The 17,555-nt window shown below is 42.6% G+C and overlaps 1 protein-coding gene across 1 annotated transcript in view; it reads right to left on the bottom strand.

The window, feature by feature from the left end:
- CTDSP2 (CTD small phosphatase 2) overlaps positions 1-15,825 on the bottom strand; it is an 87,408-nt gene extending 71,583 nt beyond the window's left edge. The window contains exon 1 of the mRNA XM_030198298.1: positions 15,447-15,825. Coding sequence (XP_030054158.1) covers positions 15,447-15,510 — 64 coding nt within the window. The 5' untranslated portion in view covers positions 15,511-15,825. The remainder of the gene's footprint in view (positions 1-15,446) is intronic.
- Between the last annotated feature and the right edge of the window lie 1,730 nt (positions 15,826-17,555).

Here is a 17,555-nt window from a genome sequence, read left to right as displayed (position 1 = left end):
TCCACAAATACACGCACACATTTTGGCCTCATAATCTGAGTCACAGATTCCACATCATGTTGAGCAGACTCCTGACCCAAACCAGAAAAGTAACAGTTAATACTTAGGCCTGAGTGTCATCTCCACAGCATGACCACAGGACAATGGGACTAACAGGCACACAAAGGTAGACTGAAAGAGACTCCCTTGGTCAGTGTCTACACACTGGGCCTCAGGGCAGAAAGGAAGGAGTGGAGTCCTCTTCCCCTTCAGCTACATTCTCAAACCTGGATTCTCTCCTTCCACGGCCACATACCTCCTGTTCTGGATCTTCATTCTCTTCCCGGATGATCTGAAGTCCTCTCCCTCTGCCTGTTCTCTCCTGTTTACCATAATCCTGGGAATTCTCTCTCGTCACCTTGGTCTCGGGTTCTCGTCATTAAACTGGGGTTCTCTTCCCCTTCCTTCTACAGTTCTGGGTCTGGACTCAGAGAAAAGGGAGGGAAGCCCACATCCAGAATAACCATTTTTAACCCTCTGAGGACACTCCTCACTCCCACTGTGATTTTATTCTCACTCCCCATTCCCCCTTCCAGTAATCCTCTGTGGGGGTTTTTTTTTTAATTTATTCTTCCCATTTTACCCTGGTTTACTCTCCCTCATCCCTAGCAATCTCTATTATAATTCAGTCTCCCAAATGACCCTCTGGTTTTAGATTCCAGCCTCACAGGCTGATACTGGACCCATCACCTGCCTTTCAACATCGCACCTAGAGAGAGTTTCAGCCTGGCACCTGTAAACCAGCACTTGATCACAGACCTCACGGGAGCCCGGCCACTGCCTGTTTCTTCTACACAGGCTGCCTGTTCCTACACATGCCAGAGAGCGGTGCCTGTGAGCAAACACCAGCTGATGAACCTCAAGTGATTTCCTCTCACTTCCAGCTATCACCGCTGACACACACCTTGGGGCCAGTGCTGTCCTTTAATTCAGTTCCAAGGAGCAAATTCAGAGTGGACCCCGGAACCCTTTGTGAAACTAAAAGCTGAGTGTTGCCTCTCCCTGCCCCCCCCCCCAAAAAAATGCCATGGCAACATCTTGCTACTCAAGAAGACACAGCAGCAAAGAATGCTGGTGACACTGACCCCAAACGAATTCCCTGTTGGCCTACAAGAGAATAAAAAGTAATCTAGTTGACTGAGAGTCCCAACATGGTTTTAGGAACACTTTGTCCACTGAGCTCAAGTCCCAAAACAGTGTTAGGGATGCTCTTCCCTCTGAACCAGTATTAACCCAATGTCCCAGCACAGTGTTTAAGAGACTCTCTTCCTTCTGAACCAGCTTGAATCTCATGTCCCTGCATGGAGATAAATGTGTTATGCTTCTGAGTGTATTCTCTTTTAGAAAAAATACCCAACAGAGCTCTATGGTGTTATCAGATACAACCACACATACACACACCAACAATATTAAACAGATAAAAACGAGAGAATAACCAGCCCAAACGGACTTACAATTTAATCATGCAAGAGCTTTCTGGGTGGGAGAAATCTGCGTCTGAAATAGTTTCATACTAATCAAGGCCCTGTTCTCCTAAGTACTAAGACAATACAACATTCGTTCTGAAGTGCTAAATCCCAGCATTACCTCAGAAAGAAGAGCTAAGACTACTGAGACCCCCCCCCCCCCCAACCATATGCACCACATCAAAGATTGAAAGTAGCTGAAGATGGTAGGGCTGTGGAGTGCTCTGCCAACCTGAAAAGCAGATTCACGAGTAATGTCGCCACCAACAAACAAATCATTTTCCTCAGATTTACATCCTCGGCACTAGCAAAGATTTCTCCATAAAAGGAGCCCACAACTGGCTTTAAAACAGGGGTACAGAACTTTTCACTCAGGATGCCACACTCTGCCACATTCAAAAATGAGCTGCTGGCAAAGCGCAGTGGGCCCCCACTCTGAAAGCCCTGCGTATGAGTGCTGAAAACAAGCATTTTGTCAACCTAGAAAAAAAAGTGCCCACAAATAATTTTAGAATCTTCCAATCTGGAGGAGTAGGGAAGGCGAGGAGGGAGGTAAGATCACAGTGGGTTCAGGTGCGAAGGGTCATAAGTAGCAAAACCCTTTGTATCTATTTTGGTTAAGAGTATATAGGGAAGAGGAAGGAGGAGAGAAACTGTTGCTGGATATGAGAGGGGGAGGTGTATTCCTTGCATTGATGATTGCATTGTAAGTTAGAGGGGGGAGGGTTTAATGGTGATTGATTATTGACTATATGTGTGCTGTGCACATCATTACTTTTGATTGAACGTATTGGTTTTATTAAAAGATTTAAACTAATAGAATCTTACTATATTTTCTCTGGCTTTGCTTCATATCACCATTCACTAGGAAACCATGTTTATTTGTTTCATTTATTGCATGTGATATACTGCTAGGGAAGTAGTTCCCAAGCCTGGTCCTAGAGGCACCCCAGCCAGTCAGGTTTTCAGGATATCCACAATGAATATTCACTGCATGCAAATCTCACTAATGAATATTCATTGTGGATATCCTGTGTACATCTTAAAATAAACAGAGCACAAAAGGGAGAGGACAACAGAAAGAGGCAAGAATTAGGGAGGTCAACTGACCATAAAAAGAAAAGATTCCATGAAGAGGTGAGTTTTCAGTTGTTTCTTAAAGGCTTTTGGCTGATTCCTAATAAGAAGAGGAAGATCGTTCCAGAGTTTGGGACCAGAGTATCTAGAAGTGGAGTCTCATGAGATATTGAGATGGAGACTAGATAATGGAGGAAGGATAAGGAGTTTATTGTCTGCTGAGCGAAGGAACCTTGAGAGGTGTGTATGGGATGAGAAGCTGGTTGAGGTAGGAGGGGGCAGAAGGGAGAAGTGATTTTGTATTTGACTTGGGCAATAACAGGGAGCCAGTGTTCAGAGTGAAGGAGAGGAGTGTTGTGCTCAAACCGGTGAGCCTTGTGAAGAAGTTTGATTGCCGTTGACTGGACTAATTGTAGATGTTTGAAAGAGTAGAAGAATACCAGCACAAAGGGAAATACAGTAATCGAGGTGGGAAACAACAAGGGACAGGATAAGTGGATGCAGACGTGCAGCAGGGAGGAAGGGGTGAGCAGTGCAAACACTATGAAGTGCTTACCCTACTTTAAAAGGGATTTCCATAGGATGCGCTCAGGCATCCTATGCTAAGTTCTTATCGACACACACTACCCCTATGCTAAAAAATACTCTTGAATTTTTGTTGGAGGGGGTGTGTCTGGGGGGCGAAGAGTGGGCGTTCCAGCACTAATCAGTTAGCACGTACACATTACCACACACTGATTAGCGTAGGATTACTTCGTAAGCACTTACCACCTTAAAGGAGTCAGAGCTCATATGCTAATTTTTTTTAATGCAAAATATCCAGAGGTCTAAATGTTCAATACAGATGATATAATAACCTCAATGGAAATGAAACAAAGACCTCAGAAGTGTCACGCTGTGATATAAAATTTTCTCACAACCGATTTACACACTATAATCCTCTCATCGGTCCATACCACCGACCCACCACTTCAGTTAACCAATAGTCAATTATGAACTTATTATGAGTTATGAAAAACGTTTACTCATCTTAATTTGGTGTGGTTTTTTTCCACAATGTCCTGCCAGCTGTCCTTTTAAGCCACTTTCTCCTTCTAGAAACACATCTAATTTCTTCCTAAACAGCTTGTGCTTTTGGGCTCTTCTAAGCATTCCTCCTCTGGGAGCTGCAGTAATCCAGGCTTAACTTGTTTTATCTAGTCTTCTGCACTCCTTTATTTTTCCCAATTTGTTTACATACTGTTAAGCAACTCTCACATTGTGCAAATACCTTTTAGTGAAAACATTTTAGAATAGAGCAAATGTAAAAGGTATTTTTCACCAACTTTTAATCAATAAATTTTTATGGTTGAAGGGGTAGGGGACTGGTATCCCCCAGATGGCCATAATATGGCATTGATCCTGGCAGCTGCCCCCCTCCGCACAGTTGGCTTGTGGAATAAACACCAAATTAAGATGAGTAAAAGTTTTTCATACCTTATAATAATTTTATAATTGACTATTGGTTAACTGAAGTGGTGGGTAGGTGGTATGGACCGATGAGGATTATAGTGAGAAAGTTTTACATCACAACGTGACACTTCTGAGTTCATTATACCATTTCCACTGAGGTTATTATATCATCTCTACTGAATATTTAGACCTCTGGATGATGCGATAAGCGAGGTCCAGAGTGTGAAGAGTAAATCAAGAGATGCACCACTTTCCACTGTTTTGTGAAATTTTTTTAATGGCCACACACTAATGACAATATTAGCGCATGACCATTAATTCAACAAATAGAAAATTATCCTTTTACTGCTGCGCTAAAAATGGTCTTAGCACATGGGAAAAACCACCCACATAAGGGCGCTCTAAGGCCACTTATTACCCTAGCTTAGTAAAAGGTGGCACAGCCGGTGGTAGGAGGCGGGGCCGGTGGTTGGGAGGCGAGGATATTGCTGGGCAGACTTATACGGTCTGTGCCAGAGCCGGTGGTGGGAGGCGGGGCTGGTGGTTGGGAGGTGAGGATATTGCTGGGCAGACTTATACGGTCTGTGCCAGAGCCTTTGGTTGGGAGGCGAGGATATTGCTGGGCAGACTTATACGGTCTGTGCCCTGAAAATGACAGATACAAATCAAGGTAAGGTATACACAAAAAGTAGCATATATGAGTTTATCTTGTTGGGCAGACTGGATGGACTGTGCAGGTCTTTTTCTGCCGTCATCTACTATGTTACTATGTTACTATGATTCCTTAGTAAGCAACTTTTACTCTGCAGGTACTGTAAATGTGCAAAGAAAGTGATATAGTAACATAGTAACATAGTAGATGACGGCAGAAAAAGACCTGCATGGTCCATCTAGTCTGCCCAAGATAAACTCATATCTTGAATTTGTACCTGTCTTTTTCAGGGCACAGACCATATAAGTCTGCCCAGCAGTATTTCCCGCCTCCCAACCACCAGTCCCGTCTCCCATCACCGGCTCTGGTACAGACCATATAAGTCTGCCCTCCCCTATCCTAGCCTCCCAACCACCAACCCCTCTTCCCCCCACCTGCTCCGCCACCCAATTTCAGCTAAGCTTCTGAGGATCCATTCCTGCTGCACAGGATTCCTTTATGCATATCCCACGCATGTTTGAATTCCGTTACCGTTTTCATCTCAGGCCAATTTCACGCCTTGAAGCCAGGTCAAAACACTGATGCTCTCTGTGTTGTTAAAACAAAGTTTTGTTGCATTTGTCCAGTTGGTGCGGTGAGAAGGGGATTATTTATCTGTTGTTGGTAGTAAGATCAACTGATCAGTTGTGCAACCCTGTCAGGATTCCTGTACCACAGGGGTAACTTTGTTACTAGAATCAAACTTGATCAAAGTCAGTACTAACAAGGACCCAGCAATTTTATTAAAGGACACTTTCTAACCAAATCAGTTTCCTTATTTTTCCAACACATTACTATTGACACTTTTCTCACTGTTACAACAAAGTTTTCTTTTCTCATTTAACACACTGGAATAACAGTGCAGCCAAGTTACCCAGTTCCAGGAGAGAGACTTTGTTGCCACTCCTGGTTTTAAGCTTACATCCCAAAGCAGTGTGGGATTTGTAGTTTCTGATCCTGCCCACAAAAACCAGTGCTGTAGGTTCCATAATACACCATGATGGGTTAGTCAGAAATCCAGGACTGGCTTAAAAGCTCCATCCTGGAACAGGGTAACTTGGAAGCTCTGGAATAACTTTGGTCTCTCAAGAGATGGCACATTTCCCCAGTTCAGGCTGGAGATTTTGGGACAGACCTGAGTTTCTGATTACTCCATCCTGATGCATTATGGAACCTGCAGCACTGATTTCCAACAGGCAGGATCAGGCACCACAAATCCCACAGTGCTCTGGGATATAAATTCAAAACCAGGACTAGCCAAAATATCTCCAGCCTGGGTAACTTGGCATCTTGGTTGGTATCCATGCTGCAGGCTGGAATTATTTTCCCATAGTGCAGGAAAAGGAGATCATTCGGCTGTGTCCCATTGAGACCGACTCCCTGGGCATGCTGTTTAAGCACACCTCCAAACTGTGCAGTTTGCAAACAGATCCCACTGCGCGCTGGAAAAACGTGTTTTCCAAGGATGATATTCACAAGCAGGACCACAAAGAGCAGATTAAAAAGCCACGAACACCATGTGAATGAAACACCAACCTACTAAAACCAATTATTCAATCTGACCTTACACCAAAGTGTTTCAAATAACAGTATGCTGGAATTCAGTCAGGCTCTGCTGAAGACTGAAATCTTTCACTGCTGCTTAAGCCAAATCCAAGTCTGCACTGGTGATTAAAACAGGTTGTGTGTAGGGGTGACGGGGTGGGGCGGGCAGAGGAGGAAGGGGGAGGCGGGGGGGAGTTGCAGCAAGGGGAGGAGGCGGTGCCGAAGAATGTGGGGTCATGTGTAGAGACTCCTTGTGAAGTCTCTCATGCGCCCTCATTTGGATAAGTCATTGGAGCTGAAATGCAGGGCCTCACTGAGCTACGAGGCGCAGGGGATTCGTGTTCTGTGTAGACTGGGTAGGCCTAGGCACGCCTTGGAGGAGAACAGGAAAAAGGAGGTGACAGTGCCTCTATATAAGTCTCTGGTGAGACGATGTACAATTCTGGAGACCACACCTTCAAAAAGATATAAGCAGGATGTAGTCAGTGGTCTTCCTCATAAAGCCTAGGGGGACAGACTTAAAGATTTCAATATGTATACTGTGGAAGAAAGGAAGTAGAGGGGAGATAGGACAGAGAAGTTTAAATACTTCTGTGGTATAAATGCACAGGAGGTGAGTTTCTTTCAATTGAAAGGAAGCTCTGGAATGAGGGGGCATAAGATGAAAGTGAAAGGGAATAGACTCAGAAGTAACCTGAGGAAATACTTCTTCACAGAAAGGGTGGTGAATTCAAGGAACAGCCTCCCAGTAGAAGTGGTGGAAACAAAAACTGTATCTGAATTCCAGAAAGCTTGGGACAGGTACACAGGATCTCTAAGAGAGTGATAGAGAGAGTAGATGTTATGGATGGGCCATATGGTCTTTATCTGCCTTCAAATTCTTCTCCGTTTCTGTGCTCTTGGGCCACTCATTTTCATCTTGGGGGCAATATTTGTTATTAGTGTGCATGTCACTCAATAGGCACAACATTCTTCATTGAGCACTACTGAGCACTAGTGCACACTGCTGATCACATGGGAGGGGGGAACCCTATTTCTAATGAAGGCACAGTCCGTTCTCACCATTTGCTGGGGTTAGGTTCCTAGAAAACCCTGTGAATACCAAAAACACAAGTACAGAACCACTGATCCTATGAGGAAAAAGCAATTAGGTTCCCCTGCAACCCTATTAACAGTACACTTTTGTAACCTAACACCATAAAATCATTTTGTGATTCCCTTCTTGTAAGGAACAGCTTATTTATTACATTTCACATTAAATGTATTTTATACGCTGTGGGGTTTTTTTTTTGTTGTAAAAGTACAGTATATGGTATTTTTTTTTGTGTAACGATACTTATGTACGGCTGTATGAATATCATCTTCCCATGGGAACACACTTTCATTTGCACTTGAACTACATTGTGCATGGCCATGAATAAGCGAAAATGCCCGTGAATAGCAAAAAGGAGTCACACTTTATTTTGTGTAAATAAGCAAATCCATGAATACCAAATGTGAGAACACACTGTATATCCCTACTAGGCAAAACACAATGGAGACACATGAAGGCAGTTAGGGACAGCAGAGACCAATGAGAGGAGAAAATTAAGAAAATAACATCTCTGTTTGCAAGTGATGACAGCACTACTTAGACTTTGCTATCCGACTGCAAGTCTTAATAATCAGGAACAAAAAAAAGAGCCCTGTATTATCCAGAAACAGATTTTTTTTTTCTGGAATTAAAAATAAATATATCAACAGTAAAAATATAAAGTCAGCAAAAAAATAAGCAGATGCTCAGTCATCAAAGTTTGAGTTGAGAAACCAACACACAAAACAAATCTCTCTCCAGGTCCTAACTTGTATGATTCAATTAGCTCTTTTGTCAATTTAACAGTAAACGGCCCTGCTGTTGACCTTCAGTGACAGCATTAGAAATGACACTCCACCCCTGCACTTCTATTTATGCCTTATTTTCATGCTGGAACAGGTCCAGCAGGCACCAAAGAACACATCTAGTACTACCTCTGTGAAACAGGCGACATGAGAAATCAGTTCGTGCACCTCACTGAAAAGTACAACCAACCACACACAAAAAGCAAACCCGCAAGTGAAGCACCAGAGAAACGTAATTACGTGGAACTGTGTCTGCAGAAAAATCACACTTCAACATTATATTACTTTTAATTAACAGCTTCAAGATATCTCTCCACCGGATATCCTTCACCTCCAACAGGTAAACAACACAAAAATAAGCTGATTTTAAAAACAAATGGATTGCAATAAATAAAGCAACTTTTCTAAATGTTGGATCTCTCATACGTAATCTCCTTATAAGAAAACACTAAAGATTTCATCTAGGATCAAAATTCTGGACGAGTTAAGATACCTTAGTGGATATCTTTAATGATAAGAAATGTTTCTTTTTCTTTTAATCAGATTATGTTGGATAGCTATACTTTTCTGTACAAGAGATTTATTGGTTGAAAATTTAAATGATGAATAAATAATAATGGAGGAGTGGCCTAGTGGTTAGAGTGGTGGACTTTGGTCCTGGGGAACTGGGTTCCATTCCCACTGCAGGCACAGGCAGCTCCTTGTGACCCTGGGCAAGTCACTTAACCCTCCATTCCCCCGGGTACAAATAAGTACCTAAGCCACATTGAGCCTGCCAAGAGTGGGAAAGCATGGGGTACAAATAAAAAAATATATATATTTCATATAGGAAGCTTTTAGGTCCAAAAATAAAGTATAAAAAGCCTCAGGAGGATAAATCTCTACAGACTCTAGAAACCTCAAAAACAGTTACCCCCTCCCCCTCAAAAAAAAGTTTTCTACACTTTTTTGTTTTTGAAAATCTCTAGACTAGAGTCTACAGAGCATCACATTTACCATTTTATTGGGTTTTGCTTGTTTTTATTTTATTTTTTTCAGATCCACAAACAATTTCCGCACCTACCTTATCTGCCCTGGGGATTTTCTGCAAATTAGCACTCCATTTATTAGAATTTAAATGCCCAGAATTTGAAACTGAAGTAAAACACTTGAGGCCCTGTTTATTAAGGTACGCTACCGTTTTTAGCATGCGCTAAAAATTAGCATGTGCTAATGCTAAAGACACCTATAGGAATATATGAGTGTCTCTAGCATTAGCGCGTGCTAAAAACCCTAGCGCACCTATAGCACAGCTTAGTAAACAGGGCCCTTGATGGTTAACTCTGGTGCTTGTAGGGGAGGCCTGCTGCAAGGCTGGTTCTAGTGATTCCCACTACTGGTTCCTTGTTCTGTGGTTCCTGATTCTCTTTAGCAAGAGCAACTTCTGCTTGTAAAATATTTACTTAGCTACGTATATCTGTTATCCTACATTTATCTAGCAAATCAAAATGCAAGAAGCAAATTACCCATAATATAGGCAGGGCCAGCTGAACCATTTATACAAGACTAGGTGGTTGCCTAGGGCAGCAGCTTCCAAGGGGCGGCATAAAGAAGCTGTCAAAGCAAACAATGGGCCTTGACAGTCACAAAAGAACTGTCATGTTCTTTTAGCTATGGGGAGGGTGGGCAGAGGTATACATACAAAGTTTAATATCTTAAAGTGTAGTGTCCAAATCCGCGATTTTACAGGATTGCCACGAGCATAGGAGCCAACTTTTCAAAATTATTGGGGGTGCTAAGCCCAGTGGAAATAACCCTTCCGTAGACACATACAAGGAATTTTCTCAATATTGGGGGTGCTCAAGCACCCACAGCACCCACAGAGTCGGCTCCTATGGCCACGAGAACTGGATTGGACTGGATTTATTAAATTTGATATACCACCACATACTATTGTGTCAAGGCGGTTTTCAATAAAATCATAGCCATGCCTCATACAAAATACCTACATTATGTAATAAATCAACTATAATACTGTTGAAACAATAGTCTTCAAAACGTTACGAAAATTGTAATAAGAAAGATCAGAAAAACAGAGCAACCAAGAATTCCATAAAAATGGTCCAACATATGAAAAAACTCTTTGTGTAGGGTAAAATCTCAGCGGAGGAAGAGAGGAGTCTGAAAGTTAATTGAAGAGAGGGATAAGGCTAATATTCTTCCGGCGAGCAGTAATAATCCCTGTCTCCCTGCCTTTTAACCTACCCATCTGAGGGCACAAAACCACATCACACACATGATGTTTGGGCCACAGTTTCTTCGGTCAACATACTCTGAGTCTTTACAATGGCCAATATCATATCCAGCAGAGCCCCAATCCATTCCCATGGCTCCCCCTATCACGCTGGTATCTGGGACATCACTCTGCCGCAGCCCCATGGGCTAACTGCTTTCAAGCACCAAGATTTCAGAGGTTACCAGCCAACTAAGCAGGCCATCCACCACTCCACCTCCCCCCAACCCAGACCTGCCTCTGCGTCCCTCCTTCCCAAGGCTGCATCTCACTTCTGTTGCCTATTCCTTCACATCAGCCTTATAAGATAACCTATTAAGCTCTGGTTTCTGCCACTGTGAGATATCACACAACCATTAACTAAATAAACACATGCTGGGATCAGGGAGCTTGTAGGGAACCTGAGGCATTTCTGAAGCCTCAAGCCCACAGAGCCACACACCAATCCCCCAGCTGCTCAGACATCCTCCTCTCTATTTTTGTTACATTTGTACCCTGCACTTTCCCACTCATGGCAGGCTCAATGTGGCTTACATGGGGCAATGGAGGGTTAAGTGACTTACCCAGAGTCACAAGGAGCTGCCTGTGCCTGAAGTGGGAATTGAACTCAGTTCCTCAGTTCCCCAGGACCAAAGTCCACCACCCTAACCACTAGGCCACTCCTCCTCTCTACCCCCCCCCCCCCCCACCCTACTTACTACACTTTTCAAAAATAAACCTCAGACCCCTATTGGGCCGCTTCACCCCTCCACCGGGCGGATGGGGGCAGCTGCCAGGATCAATGCCATATTATGGCCATCTGGGGGATACCAGTCCCCTACTCCCTTCACCATAGAAATTAAAAGTTGGTGAAAAACAGCTTTTACATTACCTCAATTCTAAAATGTTTTCACTAAAAGTTGTTTACACAATGTGAGAGTTGCTTAACAGTATGAAAACAGATTGGGGAAAATAAAGGAGTGCAGAAAAATAGATAAGACAAGTTAAGCCTGGATTACTGCAGCTCCCAGAGGAGAAATGCTTAGGAGGCAGAGAGAGCCCAAACGCACAAGCTGTTTAAGAAGAATTTAGATGTGTTTCTTTCTAGAAGTAGAAAGTGGCTTAAAAGGACAGCTGGCAGGAAAATTTGCTGCCTGCATTTCTATCCTTAATTGTGGGGAGGGTTAAGAGCTCAGGCGAGGGGTTTGTCCCCTCATCATGGCTTTGACACTTGCTCGTTTCAAAAGACCTTATTATGCTGATGAGGTGTGGAAATCTTCCATTCTACTGAGTCTGACAAGTTAAAATGGTGATCACTTCTGCCCAGGGGCCTCTCCTTAGTCTTTTCTGTACCCACAGTTCAGGTCAAACCTTTGCAAAAAAATAAAAATAAAAAATGTCCAAAGAGGGAAGCCAGTAAGAAGGCAAACAAGGAAACCTCTGTGCCAGATGAAAAGACTCTTCCTCCTCCCCCACCCCAGGCCAAGCTCAAGTTATCCTCCTCTCACACAGGAGCTGTTTCAGCTCCACAAAACAACTCAGGCAACCACAAACATGGAAGCAAAGTCCCAGTCACTCATGCCTCAACGTTCCTTCAACAGAATTTGTGGATTTCATATTCTGTACTGTGGCATCTACCCCAAAGCCTTAGCTATATAACCATCAAAGTCTTATCCTCCACAACCAACAAGTTTAGAATGGAAACAGACAGCATCCCACACGCTTCAAACTTCTGTAGGTTTGTTTGAACTATGCTACGGTGGCTCCAAGATCAGACCAGGGTTCGACTTCTACTACAAGTCCAGGAGTCACTCAGTGACCCAAAAAATTAGCAAACACAGTTTTTTGGATGTAATTCAAGAAATGATTTCACACTTACATTTTATTTTAAGAATAGGTAGGAAAAGGCTTCCAGGAATGATTAAAGATTAACTTTAAATATGGTCACTTCTCGGCTCGTTCTTCATTATAGAATCTAGGTTCTCCTACCTAAACAGCAGTGAGAGGATGGGTATGGGGATATTACAGTTACACTGGGCAGCAACTGAGAACAAAACAGGAATGCTCAGGGAAAGAAAAGTGAATAGATGAACAAACTGCCAACACCAATTTTTATAAATCTGTCTCTCTCCCTCACAGACACAGGTCCTGCTTGGTGCTTGCAGTTGTTTCATACCGGTTTGGTATTTATGCCCCTGAGGCAGCCCTATTCAAGGCGAAACTTGGCTGAGTCACTGTACACCCCTCCTGTTCTGTTGGATCATCTCAGTATGCATTTTGGTTTGTTCACCTATTTGCTGGTCTGGATCCTATGGGACCATCTGCCTTCCTCCTTTCAGGGAAAAAAAAGGCCACCAGACTAAGGAACTCTGTTACTAAAGCTCATCTTATTTTAGACCTATGGGCCATGTGGCACTTAGTGCATGCTAAGCTGTAGTAAAAGGGCCCCTAAAAACTTTAAAAGAAAAAAAATCAAAACAAAAAACAAATGTCCTGGGTGAGAGGAATAAGAAAAGACATTTAAGCTAAAGGGGGAGTTTAAAGGGATAAAACCTTATTTCAGATAATTTTCCAGTCGATAATCAAAGCAATTTAAGCAGTCAGGAGACACTCCTGGGCAGTTAAATTGTTTGTGTGGGGTTATCCACTGATATTCAGCAGCACTTAAACAATTATTGCCGCTGAATATCACCACAGACCAAGAGGTTTGATTAACAAGAGATGGCAGGAGAGTGCTTGGTCCACTATTTGGCCTGAAGCCAGTAGGTGGAGCTTGTCGCTCTATCAATTAGGTTGGTTTGAGTGTACCAAGATGGCGATGGCTGACTTGAGGAGAATGAAAACCTCCTTGGGTGGACAGACTTCAGTTCTGTGACATCACGCTGTCTCCTGTTAATCAAACCTCCTTGCCACAGAATACTAAGCTGAAAGTTAACTATTTTGTGGACGGTCTGGGGGCGGAGTCAGCACTTATGTGGTTAATATTCAGTACTTAACTGTCTACATTAAGCAGTCAAATCAGACCACATAAAACACAGTCCTACCTTTATGCAGTGTCGCTTAGGCGGTTAAGTGCTGAATATCACAATTAACTACATAACGGGTGGCTAACCGCTTAAACTCGGATATTCAATACCAGTTCCTGGACATGGCCTGGCTAAAAAAAACACTCATCGCTGCTGGCTGAATATCTACTACTCCTTCAAATCCAGTCTCTTATCTGGACATCACTGGACAGGCAGCAATTTTATAAGGGAGATTGGAGGGAAAGAAATAATGCTATGAATTTTACAGCACACAAGAATATTAGAGGACTCACTAAAATCCTTAACCATTTTTCCAGTTCATATTTCTGTGATTTGAGATTGCAAATCATGCAGACCCCACATGACACCTGTACAAGGGCTAAAGACTTAGTCACAATTTGGAGCAGTGGATTTTCACCCCATATCTCATTTTCATCACTTTTTTTTATTCTGATGTGTTCTAGGAAACAATACTGTTTTTTTTTAAACTTCTACAAACATTTTTTCAAACACTAAAAATGCACCTGGTATTTCTTTGAATTCATAATTTAGACAGTACAAGAAAGTCCTTTTTTTTAAATTAAACTGGGGAAACCTGTATATATTTCACATACCTTGCTTCCCCCCACCCCCCAAACAAGAGGTGGAATAAAATGTTGGGATTATTGGATTGTAAATCACCAGGTTTGCCAATTCTTGGGAAGTGAAGGTATTGGGGATTACAAAGAATTTAGATACCCACAAGCCTGTGGAACTGAAAAAGCAACAGATACCAGACATTAACTCAAGAGCTGACACTGCCCCAACTTTCTCTTTCATAACCACGTGAGGATTTGGCATTTATAATAAAAAAAATACAATTACTCCATTCAGAAACGCTGCCATTTTCCAAATGAGGATATTAAGTTTATTAATCATCAATTTCCATAAATAGTCTCCACCCACTTTAATTCCGTAGCCTTTTCCGTGAGGGCAAAACGCCAGAAAAACAAACCCTTATTCTCTGGTTGTCAACAGCACATACACACACATAAAAATATTAACGCACTGAGCAACAGAAAACAAAAATTCACGAGGCTGGTTGGTTGTTTGCGTTTTATTCTTCCAGCAAAACATGCTATATGGAACTAGTTTTAGCCATAAAGCCTGAGAAAATCATGGGTAAGAAGCAACACCCACCATGCCAGGTGCCCACCTAGGCTAACTTTTCATGTTGACCAATAATAGGTGCAGCACTGGGAATAAACGAAAAGTTTCTGTCACAGAAAACTCTGATTGCGAATTGCAAGTTATTTTCTTCTGGTCGAGATCCAAAATCTGTCTAAGCACACTTCTACAAACTTCAGATGCATGTTTACAGCTGAAATCAAACATTTGGAACAGAACACGGAATTGTGCTCTTTTTTTTTTCTCCCTCCCCACCCACCCCCCCAAGTAAATTTTGGAATTGGAATACTGCACAAACAAGTCAAAATACAACAAGTAGGAGATAATGATGTTTTCTTATTTCGAAAAAAAAAAGTTATACCATTTTATGATAGTAGGCGGATCTTTCAACAAACCGGGTATGAGCTATTAAACATATTTCTTATATTACATTTTTTATCATTACAAATATCATATGTAGATATATACACACAATTGCATGCAAACTCATTATTTGAATAGCAATATTTGGGATACGACGACCCAACGATTCCACTTTATTTTTTATAATGCATCAACTTTCATAATTAATTGAGGGGTGAATAGTGACATTTGTAATGCACGTAAGAGTAACTTCCAAAATAGATGCATAGATAAAGCCTTAGGAAACCAAGTAGAGACTTTTGCAATAACATATTCTCCGATTTATGCTAGGAACTTGGGGTGAGCATTTTGACATGCTGGATGTTTGGGAAAAATGAGATGGAAAGCATGGGACTCACAGTAAATCAAGAGGGGAGGTAGGGGCAGACTGACATTTCAGAAAGACATGGACTTTTCTTCCTGCACAACTTTGAAACTTATTTTTTTCCTACCTTGTTTTGAAAGCACAAACGCTTCTTGCTTCTGCACTTGAGAGATGATAGAACTTCTGTCCATCTAAGAGCTACAGATCCAGGGCTGGTCCTGTCTCTCTCTGTTGGGCTTATTCAATTTCCCCCACTTAGTCCCCCTCCCCCTTCCTTATTCTGCAAAATCAAATCGAAGAAAAAAAAAAACCTCGCTCTTGGAAAGGGGGGGCGTTGGATTTTGCAAAAGGCAGGTCCCCGTCTTACAGTTGGTCCAACATGGAGAATCCAAGCTACAGAAGCAAAACAACAGAGGAAATGGGACATGGACGGTTTCAAGATCCCCCTACTATAGATAAACAACCCATCCCCGGCAGCCCTTCCGAACCAGAAATCGGCGTTTTCCTGTATCCCCGATCTGGCTGTGCTATGCAATGCGGGCAAAAGGGTTCAGGGTAAGGCAAACGTGGATCTTTTCTTTAAAAAAAAAAACCTTTTTCTTTTTCTTCTTTGTTTTATTTGCAAAAAGTAAGCTTTGTTTTTGCAGTCCACAGCTCTACAAGGGGTACCTTGAAACTGCCCTTCTGCTGTGATTGGCTGGCAGGCCAGTGGGAGTATAGAAAGGGCGGGTTTTGAGCGGGCACACTGTTACCTAACTGCATTCCAGTGTACTGTCTGCCTGTCTTGTATTAAAAGGCATTGCTAGGCGGGGCGGTTCTTTTTTACTAGTACTACACTGAGTTGTTTCTGTAGGTGCCGTGTAGATGACAATAATTTTAATTTCTGCGCTTGGTTAAAGACACGGGTGTGCAAAGGAAGGCATAAAAGGGAGCCATTAAGATGAGAGGGGGCTCTTTAAAGCAATATTCATACGATACTGTAGATCTCTGAAGTCCTGCTTTGGAGTTTGTACCTGAAAGGAGGGCTGACGCTTTTTACTATCTCTGAGACGTTAAGGGTGGTCCAGTCCATCCCAAAGAATGAAGATTTACCATCTCAAAGCCTGAGATTTTCATGCAATTTATCCCAGCAATATAGATCTGGAATGATCAGTGTATTGTATTGTTTTGCAAATTAAATGAGCAATACAAAATGGTAGCTTTCTTTGTATTTATATCATTATTGTTATACCCCATATGGAAAATAATATCATAAGGAGAAACTTGCCCATCAGTGCTCAGATATCAGAGAATGCAGTGTTGTGCTAGTTACTCTTCAAAAGTAATTAATTGCAGTTACTAGGATAGTAAATAAGTAGTTAACTACTTTATTGATTACAGTAACTAATTACTAGTAACTCAATATCACACAACACTGAAAGAATGTCAGATAACTTACACTCCTCTATGGTCTCCACAAAGCCAGTTATGATCAAGTGGCTCTGCTACCATTACCTTTCACATCAAATCCTGTGTTCCACTGAAGAGTAGAGTGACGTGGAGGGGCATTTTCGAAAGGGACGTCCAAGTTGCGATTTGGACGTCCTTGCAAAATGGCAAAATCCAGGGGCAGGGAAACCCGTATTTTCAAAACAAGATGGACGTCCATCTTTTGTTTCGAAAATACCATCAGAGACGTCCAAATCCTTAAATTTGGATGTCCCTAGATTTGGTCGTCCCTAGACATGGATGTTTCTGACTTTCGGCGATTCTGGAAACCAAAGACATCCATGTCAAAAACGGCCAAATGCAAGCCATTTGGTCGTGGGAGAAGCCAGCATTTGTTGTGCATTGGTCCCCCTGACAAGCCAGGACACCAACCGGGCACCCTAGGGGGCATTGCAGTGGACTTCAGAAATTGCTCCCAGGTACATAGCTCCCTTACCTTGTGTGCTGAGCCCCCCAAACCCCACTACCCAGAACTGTACACCACTACCATAGCCCTTACGGGTGAAGGGGGCACCTATATATGGGTACAGTGGGTTTGTGGTGTTTTTGGAGAGCTCGCTGTTCCCTCCACAAATGGCACAGTAAGGGGGGTATGGGCCTGGGTCCGCCTGTCTGAAGTGCACTGCAGTACCCACTAAAACTGCTCCTGGGACCTGCATGCGCTGTCATGGACCTGAATATGACATCTGAGGCTGGCACGAAATATTTTGAAATATGTTTTTTGAGGGTGGGAGGGGGTTAGTGGCCA

Source organism: Microcaecilia unicolor, chromosome 3 (assembly GCF_901765095.1).
Source record: "Microcaecilia unicolor chromosome 3, aMicUni1.1, whole genome shotgun sequence".
Lineage (NCBI taxonomy): Eukaryota > Metazoa > Chordata > Amphibia > Gymnophiona > Siphonopidae > Microcaecilia > Microcaecilia unicolor.
This window is presented reverse-complemented; position numbering and strand designations above follow the sequence as displayed.